Here is a 15,195-nt window from a genome sequence, read left to right on the forward strand (position 1 = left end):
ATTTTCCATCTGGTAATTGCTGCAAAACCAGAATACTTCAGATAATGTTTAATTTTTAAAAATCCCTCTTAAGGGCTTCCCTGGTGGCGCAGTGGTTGAGAATCTGCCTGCCAATGCAGGGCACACGGGTTCGAGCCCTGGTCTGGGAAGATCCCACATGCCGGCCGAGCGACTGGGCCCGTGAGCCACAATTGCTGGGCCTGCGCGTCTGGAGCCTGTGCTCCGCAACAAGAGAGGCCGCGATAGTGAGAGGTCCGCGCACCGCGCTGAGGAGTGGCCCCCGCTTGCCGCAACTGGAGAAGGCCCTCGCACAGAAACGAAGACCCAACACAGCCATAAATAAATTAAAAAAAAAAAAAAATCCCTCTTAATGGACAAATCAACAAAAATTTGACATTTCAAATTAAATTTTCAGGACAGTTAGCTAGCTATTATTTATAATTAATTTCTCCAGAAAAATGTCTCTGAACTCTAATCAATAAATTTAAAAATGAACCTTTAGGATACTCATGTTAGAGAATGTATTCATTTATTCCACAAATGTTTCTTGGTCATCTCCTATGAGACAGATGCTGTTCTCAGCATGGGACATAGTACAATAAACAAAACAGACCAAGTTCCTACCCACATGGAGCTTATATTCTGGGACGAATATGTCTTTGTTTCTTGTCTTTATTCAATAGTCGTTACCAGGGTCAATCCCTAACTGACAGAACATTAGCCATAGAAATAATCTTCCCACAAAACCAAGTAACATAAAATTTTAGGAGACAAGGCAAAGTCTACAAAAATTAATCTGTGCTTATATAAGATGTTACAATACAGTAGTATGCAAAAACAGCAGGCTCTACAACAAAATTTGAGTATTAATCCATTTCTGTGTCTATGTAATGCATATTTATGTATATAAATAAATGTATAACTTATAAATGCACCGATAAAACCAGAAAGATACAATGTATAAAGTGTTAGCAAAGTTTACACATGTTAACAATAGCAGTTTCAAGATGGCAGGATCACAGATTATTTTGTTCTTTAAGAAAATCCACCACTGAACTAACACTGACACTATCAGTGCACCTGCACTTGTCAGAAAAATCTGAAAGAAGTAGTCATCTTTTAAACTTGTTTTCCAAAAAGACTAACTGAAAACAGGTTAAATTTTTTCTTCATTTTGGAATAAAGCAAGAGCAATCATATTTCTTCCAGGGAATGGAAAGTAAAACTGAGTAAGCAATATAATTCAGTATTTTCAGTTTCTCATTCTAATCTAATTTTCAGATTTTGAAAATTCACCATTTCGTAATTAATTTGAAATTCCAAAAGACAGGTGAAATGGTTTATAACCAAAAATATTAAGAATACATATACTTGTATTATTTTTGAAAGCAGCTTAAAATTTTCTTGGTTTAGATGATAATTATCTTACTAACTTAAGATCTCTTAAATGTCCACAATTAGAGAAAGATGGATTATTCACTTTCCAATAACCTCACAAAAATGCTTAGTTTTAACACTCGATTTTCTAATGTTGCAGTAAAATAAATAGGGGGAAAAAAGAATCACTTTTAAATTAGAGGGTACATTCTGAAAATGAAATCTGTATCACATCTGAGATAGCATTAGTATGTAAATGTTCTATCTATGCACTAATTAAATTAATTAGCTAATAGATTTACATCTGTTTAATGATTGTGTATTGAAGTTCTGTTTGGAAAAAGAATATGCTTTTGTTTTTAGATTATCCTTAACTAGTGATTTAAAAATCAACTCTCTCAGTTCAGAATTGGTATTAAGCCTCTCAAAAAATCTTTGATCCCCCTACAATATATAAAGTACTAGATAAATTTTAAAAATGTGAAGCTATTACTCTAAGATGGAGGTTCTCAAACTTGAGCTTCCCTCACAATCAGAGTTTCCAATTTGAAGGGCTGGATGGGGCCTGAGAATCTGCAATGCTAATAAATTAGCAGATAATACCAAAGATGCTGGTCTGGAGAATACCTTGAGCCCCTCTGCTCTAAGAAAATACTTCATTATGTGTCCTTCAAAAATGTCCAGAGAAGTAAAAGATTGTTCATCAACACTCAAAAATTGTCTACTAAATACCTTCTCTTTAAAAATCTGCCCAAATGCTTTACAAACAGAGACAATATATCCAGACTCTAAGACATTAACATAGCCACATACTTAGAACTCAGTAACTATAAAATACCATATGGACTTACACAAAATTAATCAATGGTTGACCTGTGGTCTGCATCACAATCACCAATAGAACTTTTCCCCCCAGATGTTTGTACCTAGATCCCAATCCTGGAAATTCAACTTGTAGGCTTGGCATGTCAGTTTAAAATACAGTCTTCTGTGTACAACATGATTAATAAATTGGCACTGCTGTATGTTATATATGAAAGTTTGTAAGAGAGTAAATCCTAAGAGTTCTCATCACAAGAAAAAACTTTTTTTCTTTTTAAAAAATTTTGTATGTGTGTGAAATGATGGATGTTCGATAAACTTATTGTGGTAATCATTACATGATGTATATAAGTCAAATCATTATGCTGTCCACCTTAAACTTACACAGTGCTTTACATGAATTATATCTCAAGAAAACTGGAAGAAAAAAATAGACGAAGTCCAATTAAAAAATAATAATAAAAAAGAATCTCTCAGATGATTCTGATGAGCAATCCTAGCTGTTCAAGGTTTGTGTTTCATATATAGGTGCCTGTAAAGTTTACAGATTCCTGAGTCCCATCCTAAATTTACCAAATCAGAACCTCTGTGGATGGGTACCTGGGAATCCTTATATTAATTAAACACCCAGGTGATTCTTAAGCCACAGAAGTTTGAGAACCATCAGCAGATCTTATAGCAGAAGTTTAACAGGTTAGCCAGCAAATTTGAAAACTGAGAAAAATTTATTTGTAGCTGCAGCTACCTACACATACCATGATAACTGTGTTTGTCAGGCAGAACACTGAACTGAGTGGATTGGGCAACACTATGAACGAAGTACAATTGCTGGGAATAAGAAGCTAGAGGTACCACTCAGTAACAAGCCAGTAATAAAGTATGTGCTTAGTAAAAACCAGTAATTTTCCTCAAAAAGATCAGAGCATAATTAGGCTTTAAAGATGACCAAATAATGGTGCGACGTTTTTTCAATTCTCTGAAATAATTTTTTATAAATCACCTTTTAAACTCTTTATGAATGCCACAAACATCACAGGATTGAGACTCACTGTCCGTGAGTAACAGCTGTGTGTTAATGGCTTTCCTGAAATCACGTCACCTACTCTACTACTCTTCTCCCTTAGCATTACCTCCCCCTCAGCTTGTAAGTGCCTGTTTCCCTTATCATATGCTTTCCGATAGTAGTAGAACTGAGACTGGAAATCAAGGTCAGTGACATTAAACTTTGTGCATGTGTATATTCAGAAAAATGTATCCTTAATTATTTGCTTCAATATAACAAGATACGTAAGTTATAATAATCAAGTTCTTTCTTATATAGTAGGAAAAAAATCACATGGAGTGAAGGTATACACACAGAAATCACACCCTGAAGATTTTTCCTGTTTAGTTCTAAGCCCTGGCCATGATGAAGTTTCTGGAAACGATGACAAAAGAGAAGCTCTTCTGAAGCAAATGTCTTGATTTTCCACCTACACCAATCCATCCTATCCAATGTTACCAAATAAAATTTCAACTAACCCTCTGATCCCGTTTCTTGTCTATAAAAAGAGGATAAGTAATACTATTATTAAGTGGCAGCTCTCAGATTCCACCTAGAAATGATGCCACTGTATTTAATACGGCCGATGCCTTTCCACATATCAGATGCTTAACATAAGTTTTAAATTTAAATTAAAAGATTAAAGAAATTTAAGGATGTTTTTACTTAGGAATAGAAGGAAGAGACATGATAACTACCTTCAGATATTTGAAACGGATGTCACACAGAAGGCAGATTTCGTAATTTATGCAATTCCAGAGAGTAATAAGTGGGAGTTACAACATGGCAGGGTTTGCTCAATAGAGTTAAAGCAGTGCTGAAGGTAAGCTATAAGAATTTTTAAATCTATTCTCATTTTGGTGGCAATGTAAGAAAAAGAAAAGGAAAAAAGCATGTTATGGATCATCTAGAAGATCTCTATATAGATCTCTTATCATTGTTAGAAACGTTCTGTGTTTGAAGTTGCATTTGTTTATGATCAAATTGGTACCAAATGATCACTAAAAGGAACAGGGTTACATTTTTAAACGTGGTACACACAGATTGACGTCACTGGGCACATCTCAAAGGTTCACAAGGATTACTTTGCTCCAGAAGAGATCTAAACATTAGTCAGGGTTGAGAAATACTGGCATAAAGAACTTTCTAACATTTAAAGCTGCAAAAATGAATAGACTGTTTCGTGAGAATGCTTTTTGTGTGTGTCTAAGAAAATTCTCACAGCAGACTGGCAAATTTGTAAACACAATTATAGAAGATACTCCTGTGATGGTTGATATTAAAATAAATAATAAAACAAATAAATAAAAAAACTTCAATCCTGAAGTCAATTATTTTGCAAGAACCTCAAACTTAAAATCACACTGTACTAAATAATAAAAGATGGAACACATAATGGATGAATCAATTAACACCAAAAACTGAATGTTCAACTATGGCCTGAGCCATCAACAATTCACTGCTCTGCTTGACAAATTAGATGCACAAGTATCTGCTGAATAAATGAATGTGCAATAATATGTTACAGGCCATGGTGGTTAGGTGCTAGAGTAGTGGTCTAGGGTTGAAAAAAATTTTTGAATCATTGAGATAAATCAACTTCATATTATCCAAGAAAATATCCCTTCCTCCACTCACAATGAAGGTTCTATTGATTTGACACATAACTCATTTAAACATTTTAGCTATGTTACCTGCAAAGGTAGGCAATTTCCAACTCTCCTCTGCAAACAGACTAAATAGACATTTAATGAAGTTTTGACATCAAAAGAGCATGGAAAAGTAGGCTTTCTTAATTTCCCATCCTGTAACAGCCAAACAAATATCCTTGAGAATATTCTTCTTCCTTTACTATTATCACTGTAGAAAATGATTATTTTAGAATAACCTGTCTACACAAAAAAACAAGTATCTTCACTTAATTTTCAAAGGCCAGACATTCATGGAAAAATAGCAATGTAGAGGAAAAGCAGCACCAACTATTCTACTACTATTATAAGTTCACTGATGGTTTGGCTCAAAAGGACATCAGCCTTTGTCAGATTGACCTAAAGAAGGTTTGAAGGATTCGAAATAATACCATGAGACTTCAAGGGAGTGAAACTCTTCTGAAAACAACTTAATAAATATAATAATAATATGGATATAATTGGTTTCTAGTTTATTAAGCCCTTACTTTGTGTCAAGAACTGTTATGAGTGTTCCACATGGGTTAATATCTCTTTTGTCCTCACAACAATACTATAAGGCAATTACTCTTACCCTAATTTATGGATAAACAAAGTGAGACCTAGAGAGGTAAAGCAACTTGTGCAAGATTACACAGCTTAAGTGGAAAAGTAAGCAGCCAGCCTCTAGAGCCAAACCTCTTAGCCATTAGTCATTCATTACTACATCTTTCTTAAAGAAATGAAAGCCTTAGTCCAGAGAAGAGATTTTAAGCTTTCCCAAAGGCACAGCAAGAACAGTTGTAGACCAGCTAGGCTTGATAGAGAACTCTGCAGAATATGAATTCTGGTGATTTGCAACAAAAACCTATAGCCCAGCATTGATCAAGAGTCCTGTATAAGGAGATAAATAATAATCTACATCAAGACAATCAAATAATCTACAAAAAGACATTTGACTCATGTAATAAGGGAACCCCGCTGACATTTAAAAATGAATAGTCCAAGCAGGGAAACTGGCATTCATCCAAGAGACTGATTGATATGTGGATACTAGAAGACAGAGGGAGTTTCTTTTCTTTTTTTTTATCATCACAAACTGTATGGATGCAGACATGGGAATGCTTAGTGGCCATAATTCATACCATATTAATAGCTTGTCAATGGCAGAATGAGGCCAACATGCAAATCAAGCAAAATATAAACCAAGTAATATTCAAGAGAAAGCCTGAGATTACACTTTAAGGACATCACTTAAGACTCTGGGTCTAACTGTCCCTTAAACCAAAGCTAGATTGTGTGAGCTAGTAATAGCCTCCCAGCCCACACCCCCCAAGCTAGTTTGAGCTGTGTTTCATCACTTGCAATAAAAAGAATCCTAATACACTTACAAACTGCCAGTGTTTCATATTAAAATCAAACTTTAATGATGATAAAGTACAAGAAAAGGGCACTCTCAAATACTGCTAGAGAATATAAACTGGTCTAAACTTTCTGGAAGTTTAGAGTAGATTTAAGAAATGTTTGCTAAAGATGAAACAGGGGTAAAGATATTTTCCACATTTGCCTAGCTGATTTTCCCCAGCCATACACGCCTCTTAGTAAACTTTTTACTCGGTGTTCTAAATACATAGAATTGGCAGGCACTAACCTTTAACATACCTTAAAATAGGGTATTGAGATCTTTTCAAGGCCACTACATGTTACCTAGCTATATTTATTAACAAAAGTGTTTTCTGACCTGGTTTTAATAGATACTATAAATGTTTTTAAGTGATGAATAATTAAAATTTGAGATTCAAGAAACTTCTAAAGTAGCACAAGAGATGCCCCAGCATAAGAAAAATTCCTATCAAAAGTGCAACATAGAAGAGCAATAATGACTTCCAAAAAATCCTTTTAAAAATCTTAAAACCTTCCTCTGCTTTCTTTGTTCATTCAGTTATCCTTTCATTGTTCATTTATTCATTCAAATACTTAAGAGGTCACTGTATGCCAGTAATCTCTTTTACATCACAAGTTTCAAATTCAGTCTATTTGTGATCTTGCTCATTGAAACACGTTTCAATTTTATAACTGAAAAAAGGGGAAGGGGTCACTTTAAATAAATTTGCTTAGCATCTGAATTCACGAGAAAAGATCTATATGTAAGAACAGAAATATATTCCAACTCAAAGACTTAAACGTTCTGCCTTTAAACCTTCTGTTTATTTTTACCATACTATTATTCAGTTGGAAAAAGAAATTCTCATAAACTATTAGGAAAAGTGGAGAAGCACAGGGAACTGTCACTAATGAGTGAAAACTGCAATATTAGCTAGTAGACACTTTAAATATTTTGTGACTTTCAAAACAACTGGTAGAACTACAAGAACTACAGTAAGTTATGTTCCATCACTAATTTTTGTCCCATTTACAAAACCATAAATTTTGAAAATCATACTTGGAAATAATCTTTATATTTAATATTATAACCAAGTGAAAATTTTAAATGAAGACACTCATAAATAACAAGTGAGATCACCAGAACAACTAAAAGATAACATCTTGGGAACAGTTTTTTTAATAAAAATAAGTCATTTCAATTATAGTTTTAAGTTCTTTAAAACAAAGTTACTAATGAAATGGGACTTTATCAACAATAGAACAGGTAGAGACCATTTTAAACAGTAAGTATTTTTCTGAAGAAGTACTGGCACATCAAATCTTTCTCAGTCACTAGAAAAACTTAATTCTCATTTTAGAGTTGCTTAACCTCACTTCTGATAAAGCTTCCAGTGGCAACTGTTCTCTGCTGTTAGTTTTAAGTTGGTTAATTATTCACAAACAAACCCTTAAAAACACAACCACTTCAACAAATCTATTATGATGCCTACTACCATAAGAACAGAAAATAACAAGTGTTGGGAAGGATGTGGAGAAATAGGAACCCGTGTGCACCGTTGGTGGAAATGTAAAATGGTGCAGCCACTATGGAAAACAGTATGGGCAGTTCCTTAAAAAATTAAGTTACCATATGATTCAGCAATCCATTTCTGGGTATACATCCAAAATAACTGAAAGCAAGATCTCAACGAGATATTTGCATACCCATGTTCATAGAATCACTATTCACAATAGTCAACAAGTGGAAGCAACTGACAAAAGAAATGTTCACATGTTGAGGTGTGGGGAAATCATTCTGGCTTATACATAAGTTAACTTGAATTTTATGCTAACTAGAACAGACTGTGGCCTACCAAATATACACTGTACATCTGCTTTAATTATTACAGAAAAGGGCACACTGACCAGAAGTAAAGAATGTCCATGTTAAAAATAAAGATTAAATGCCTCCCTTTCTGGGAGGCCAAAGCTGGTACTCCTTCGATGATAAGACTCCCATCCCAGGTGCCAAGGCCATACTCGCTGTGTACTTGCTGATCTGCTTTTTTTTGAAACCTTGAAGGAATGTATCTCTGACTTGTTTATGATGTTTTTTGTTCCGACAAGACATAAAACTATGCTAAAACCATGCTTCTCCAGAGCAGTTTCTCAGAGTAATCTGGGAGGCTGTCTTCCGGGCTATAGTCCTCAGTTTGGTTCAAAGAAAACCCTTTCCTATTTCTATTATAGATTGTCTATTGATTATTTTTGTCAACACAACCTAAGTGTCCATCGAAAGATGAATGGATAGATAAAATCTAGTATACATTATTCAGCCTTAAAAAGGAAGAAAATTTTCACATATGCTACAACATGGGTGAACCTTGAGGACATTATACTAAGTGAAATAAACCAGTCACAAAAAGACAAAAATTGTACGATTCTACTTACATGAGGTATTTAGTAGTCAAACTCATAGAAACAAAGTAGAATGATGGTTGCCTGGGGATAGGGAGAGCGGTAAATTGGAGGTAGTTGTTTAATAGTTACAGAGTTTCAAATTTACAAGGTGAAAAAGCTCTGGAGATTGGTTACACAACAATGTGAATATACTTAACACTTTTGAACTGTACAGTTATTAATAGTTAAGATGGGAAATTTTATGTTGTTTTTTAAAACCACAACTTAAAAAAACCCCACAATCACTTCAAAAGCTATGGAGGAAAAAAAAGTCATGAGGTAATCATTAAAGTTTGTTTTTATAGATTTAGATTTTATACATTATATTTTCCTAAAAGGGTCATGTCTGGCAAACAGATATGGGTTTATTACTTTTTACTGAAGAAAATACAAGTTTTAATATAAAAATCAATGCACATACAAAATAGTTAATTTTTGATGCACCAAGAGACATGGATACAATTATCTTTAAAATTCCAAGGCCTGTAGTAGACTTAAAAATTATCACTATACTTTCACCGAAAATACTGAGCAACAAGAAAATTGGCTTATCTTAGTTGCAAATTCTTTTTCTAACCCTCTAGTTAAGCAGAAAACATACACAACACATACATCATACATACATACATACATCCATCACAAATAGCAGAAGGCCAGGTAAAATCCACCAACTGGATAATTAGTCCCAATGCTAAAAAAAAAAAAAAGAGAGGAAGAAACAAGAAAAAAAGAGAGCATTCTTCTTATGAATTAAAATCAGTATCTTAATAGAAACCTAATCCAACAACATATTTAAGTCAGATTATTTTCTCCTACTTGAAAAACAGACCTATGTTAACAATCTCAGACAAGAAAAGAATATAGTATTTTAAATATGTAAATTTTTAAAAATTATATTTTAAGAGGACATGTCTATAAATAAGCACAGTAATCTAACCCAAATATTTAACATCCATGCATGGTAAGTTTTTTATTTCACCACCAAACACAATAAACTATTATGAGTTCTTCCGAAAAAAATCAGTCAAGAGACTAATCCCCCTCAGCCTCCTATACACCATTCTTAACATAAAACAATAGAATGTAACCACAAAATCTTTACCTTGAGCCCAAACACCATTAGAGCTGCAAAGACAACAGAAGTCAATAGGTAGAAAGATTGAATGTTATCTAAACTGCACAAAATGCTTTGCAGTGGACCGCAGGAATGAACTACCACACATAATCTAAAACAACATGATAATTCAGTAAACACATACACATGGAAGAGTGCACTAATATAAATTTTATACAAATCGAGCTACAAAAATCAGACAAACAGTACAGGCTTGAAGCCTTGCCTTGAGACAAAAGCCTAAGATCTTACCTCTGGAGAAATTCATAAGTAAAGGACAGTTTTTCTACTATGTAGGCTCATATGTTTTTCCACAAGTATTTTATCAAGTCATCATATTCAGCAAAGATTAATATTTATAAAATTGTCTACTCCAAACTGTGGCATCAAGACAAAAAAAAAAATGTTTTAAGTTACTGCCATTCCTAAGACTGCAGTGCCTTGCACATACCCTGCTAAAATGAACTGTCTGACTAGTATATGTGTTTATGACTCTAGACTCTAAAGTCCAGAGTAAATTTTTAGTAGCCTGTTTGGGGAGGAAACAAGGGGGTAAGGAAATGTGAAAAAGGGGGCCTAAGGTAGACAGTAAATCAGATGCTCAAGAATAATTGATGCTAGATGCCAAACATAATCCAGGGATGTACTGTTTTAACTGAAAAGAATCCCCTTTAAAGTTGTGGATCCAATGATAGTCTTTTCATTTTTAGGAGATATAGAAAAGAAAGTGGGGAGAAGGGGAACTAACACAAAGAAATATTTGGAAGGACTTGCAAAAAAGAGTTTTTAAGTGTTGTGGAAGTTTAGACTAAAACTTTAACAGGTAACACCTATTTTAAAGTATATAATGTCACCAAGACTCCTAAACCAAGCACTAGGCATTATCACATTTAATCTTCATAATAACCACTAAGATGGTTGCTATTATTATCATCATTTCAAAAGGAGGAAATAGGTACAAGCATTCAGTAACTTGCCCAAGCTCACAAGGCTAACAAGTGAAAAGGCTAGACTCAGAGGTGTCACGTTCAAATCCTATGCTCTTAACCACCAGGCAACCTCTTCAAGAGTTTCAAGAGGAAATCAAAGTAAAATTGTAACAAGAAAAAAGTTTACTAGTAAATGAGAGCTTCTTGATTTTTAATGACCAAAGTTAAAGAAGGAAATTAAGGAAAGTCCATTCTCTGAGATTTTACTTTAATGATCCAATAACTATGTTTTGGAAAACACTGAAGGAGTCTGGCCTGAAACCTGAAAGCGAACAATGAGCCTCTTGACATTCCACTGAAATCTAAAAATCAACATTAATGTGCTATTAATTAAGTCCAATCCCTACTACTAAGGAATCAACACGAAATTCCCTATGTTAAATCTATTGTAACTATACCCAACCTCTGTTCTGATTTTTTCCAGTCCTTCAGCTTTTGAATTTCCTAACCCTCCTTTAAAAAAGACAAATTTGTCTCCCCACCTGCACTCAACAGGCTCACTTAAAATGGAAAAATTCTAAGGAGAAAAATCTCTGCCCCTCAATCTTTCAGTTATCTTTTCAAAAAGTTTTAAAATTATTAGTTAGAAAAGGATAAAAAAACAGACATCTTTAACAAACAAAATCTAAAAGTTGTTGAGTAGCTACCATTTATTGTTTAACTTAATTTTTCAGTTATAAGAACCTCTGTATTAAGAAACATTAAATCTGATCCAAGTTTGCTACATTTTCAAATGAGAATATTTTGAAAATAACAAATGTGACTGAGGAAAATCTAAGAACTAGTTTAGACTTGGGAGTGAAGCACAGTAGCTAATTAATTCATTTATATTAAAGCTGCTTATGCGCCTCTCAACTGATGAACTGCAAAGGAGAAATAAGTAGAACATTGCATACAAAAAGGGAGTGACTGGTGCATAACTTCATGCACAATATTAAATATGATTCAGCATATAAGGACAGAATACTGGCAATACATGGAGATGATGTGCAAATGGTTTACAATATAACAGCCTCATGATTTCATCAAAAACCTTGTAATCACTTCTGCAAAATTAATTGCAATTAATTCCTGGCAACCCTTGGAATGGAAATCTAGACCTGTTTACTCACTTTTTGAATTTTATACGTGCTTTCTCTGGTGTATACAAACTGCAAACTTATCATTCCATTAGATAAAGACCAAAAAGGAATCCACAAAATAGCAAGAACATAAACAAGTTTATCTTCTTCTGATACTGATTAGGGCAGTTAATCTCTCCCAGACGAGTGGGAGGACTTAACAGTAAAGCCAGCCTACTAACCAGAACTCTTACCATAAATCTTCAATTCCTTAAAATAATTTCCTCAAAGGTTAAAATACCAGAGTGGACCAAAAGGTGGGAGTGGAGGTGGGTCACTTAATTCCACTGGTTGGACTCACAATTCTTAATCCTATAAGGTACCACTTAAGACTCAAAATTCAAGGTGTTTTTAAACTTGCATTAAGTTCTAACAGGATGATTATTTACTTCGGGTATATTTTAATATACTTAAATTTCAGGAAAATGAGGCAGGTCTGTCCAAAAACTTTGCAACATTTTACTGCTGCATTTCATTTGCTCTGATCATATACTTTTCTTTCAATCTCATTAAAAGTGTTTGCCTGAATTTAGCCAGCCGCTACGTTTTCACTAAAATATTTCCAAGAATGAATGAAGCATATAATTCGCTTATAAAGTCTGGGCTCTCTTGACAGGTGATAGAAAGTATCCAATTCTGATGTTCTCATTAAAATGTTGCCATTCCCCTAAATTCCCGTTACTCCGACTCTCGCTCTAGGCAAGTTTTTCAAGGCGATTAAAACCAAACCAAACCAAACCTGCACGTGCAAACTAAAAAGTTAGCATCCCAGGCCATCGCGGCAAATCCCTAATGCACAAAGGCAAAGACACACGCCTGGCCGGACAACCGCGGGGCAAGATCGCATCCAACCACGCGAGCCCCTGGGTCGGAAACCCAGGGCCCCGAGCCCACAGGGAAGCCAGGACCTGCGTGCAGGGGCCGCCCCGGGGCCGAGTTTTCAATGGAACCTGAGAGGATGGGGGCGGGAAGGAGCGGAAGCTCGGGTGCAAGCGGCGGCGACCAAGCTGCGGCTCATTTCTCTTCCCGGGGTTTTCAGGCTCGGGGAAGTCCACCCGGAGTGGGGCACGGGGCAGGCTGGGGGTTTGAGGCGGGTAAGAAGGGCGGTGCGAGGCCCGGGCGGCCGGGAGAGGGGGGCGAGCAGGGCCCAGCCCCCAGCCCCCGGCCCCTGAAAGCACTTTCGACGCGTCTCCCACCCCCCACGACAAGATGGCGACGTGGACAGTGGGGGAGCCCGGCCGGCGAGGCTGGGGGAGAGAGAGGGGAGGGGAGAGAGGCAGAAACAAAAAGGCGGCCCCCCGGAACGCGGAGGCCGGCCCGCGAGCCCCCGGCGGCGGGCGGGCAGGCGGGAGGGCCGGCGGAGAACGCGGCCGGCTGGGGGAGTGGGCTTACTTTTTCTTGTCGTTCGCGCCGCCGGCGCCCTCCATGGCGAATCGGTCCCCGCGATGCCTTCACTGCCCGCGGCCCCCAGGCTCGCTCCGGCCTAAGCGCTGGCTCCCTCCACACGCGGGGAGGGGAGGAAAGGCAAGTCCAGAGGTGGGGGGTGCGAGGCGGGAAACCCCTCGTGAGACCAGAGGCGGGAGAGCAGACGGCTATCGCAGGGGTCCAGGTCCGGCTCCGAAGAGCCTCCCCTGGGGCAGCTTGTCAGGGCCCGGCCCAACGCACTGGCGAAAGCGGCAGCGAGGGCGATCCTCGCGTCCCCTCAGACGAGGCGGCTCTGTGCACTGAGGAGCTGAGGCAGCGGCAGGGGGCGGGCAAAGGCGGAGGCGCGCGGGAGGGGCGCGCGATCGCTCGGGGGTTGGGGGGGGGGGGGAGTGTCGGGGGCGCGCCCGCCCGCGGAGCACAGGGCGCGCACACGCAAGCCCGCCTCACCTGAGGGGGAGGCGGGTTCCCTGAGAGCCAATGGCGAGCGACGCAGGCGGCCAGTCCCCACCCCAGCCCACGTTTGTCTCAGCCAATCAGGAGGCGGTCAGCTGAGGCACAGCTGGGACGCGCTGCCGAGCTCACGTGCTCGTCTGTGTGCCGCTGCGGAGGAAAGAGAAAGGAGATGGGGTGCGGCCAGCCTGGGTCTGGGGACTCTGCGCCTTCTCCTAGGGAAAGCACTGGCTGGCTTTGGGAGGCGCTGCTGAGAAGGGATTTCGGTTTTTGGGTCCCAAGCCTGCATCACACTTCCTGCTCTCGGGGCAGCAAGTCTCCCGCTGTCTTTTTCTCCGGCAGCTGTGCTGTGCAGGGTTGCCGCGCGCTCTGCCAAGTCTCAGTTTAAAAAAGCAGACTTTTCGCTTCGTGGCAGCAAACCCTTGGTCCCTTTGCTCAGCTGTGTTACGGTGGGGTCTTTCTTGCCAGGTTACCCAACCATGGGCCATGTCACCGACCGCAGCCTTTGCCATAGAACACTAGGCTACTGTCTTTGTCCCCTAAGTTTCTCAGTGATGAAGTTTGATTGCTGAGTAAATACGAATAAAAATATAAAATAAACTCCTCTTGCTGTAAACCTCTCAAGGGAAGTAGTTAAGGTAGCAGGAACTCTTAAAATCTGAAATGATTTTAAGCATTACAAATAGATATAAGTGACTTTAATAAAAGAGCATAAACCCGAATTTCAGAAAAAAAGAGTAGGAAAAATGGTTTTAGGTTGACATTTATTTTCTTGTTACTTTTCAAAGAGTGGAAAATAATCTTAGATGGATTTAGAAAAGGGGGAAGACGACCCTTAGTTCGAGACTTACCACCTTGAATTGAGTTCACTGTGTAGACAGGAAAGAGGAAGGAGACTCCAAAACCCGCACCGAGACCTGAGCAGGGGACCTCAACTCGATATGGTGGCAGCCACTATTGCCTGTTTGCTAGCATGACTTTGCAAGCTCCTGGATAAGACCTAATCACTTTTTGGCTTTTGAAGCGTACGTTTCAAGCCTGTCAGTCTTTTAAATGAAAAAGAAACGTGTTTTGAGCCAAACAAAGAAGCACTGCACACATATCTCCAGTTAGCACTAGATTATTTTACTTCTCACCTTTGCCTTAGTAGTTATATTGTTACAATCTAGCTTTGGGTTATAAATTAATGTGGATATCTGTAGTAGATTTCAATTATATTGTCATGTAAAAACAATGGTCCACGTAGCATAAGCATTAAACTCTGATAAAACAAAAATCAATTCACATAACACCTCTTCTTAACTGGTCAGCAGATCCAGAGATATGGTTAAAGATTGATCTTAATGCTACTTTTTTTCCCCAG

At 37.9% G+C, this 15,195-nt stretch overlaps 1 protein-coding gene across 2 annotated transcripts in view; it reads right to left on the minus strand.

Annotated features, from left to right (window-relative positions):
- HIF1A (hypoxia inducible factor 1 subunit alpha) overlaps positions 1 to 13,704 on the minus strand; it is a 41,895-nt gene extending 28,191 nt beyond the window's left edge. For both annotated transcript variants that reach the window (XM_068544408.1, XM_068544418.1), the window contains exon 1: positions 13,350 to 13,704. In XM_068544408.1, coding sequence (XP_068400509.1) covers positions 13,350 to 13,384 — 35 coding nt within the window. In that variant the 5' untranslated portion in view covers positions 13,385 to 13,704. The remainder of the gene's footprint in view (positions 1 to 13,349) is intronic.
- Positions 13,705 to 15,195: the final 1,491 nt, after the last annotated feature.

This window comes from Eschrichtius robustus, chromosome 1 (assembly GCF_028021215.1).
Source record: "Eschrichtius robustus isolate mEscRob2 chromosome 1, mEscRob2.pri, whole genome shotgun sequence".
Lineage (NCBI taxonomy): Eukaryota > Metazoa > Chordata > Mammalia > Artiodactyla > Eschrichtiidae > Eschrichtius > Eschrichtius robustus.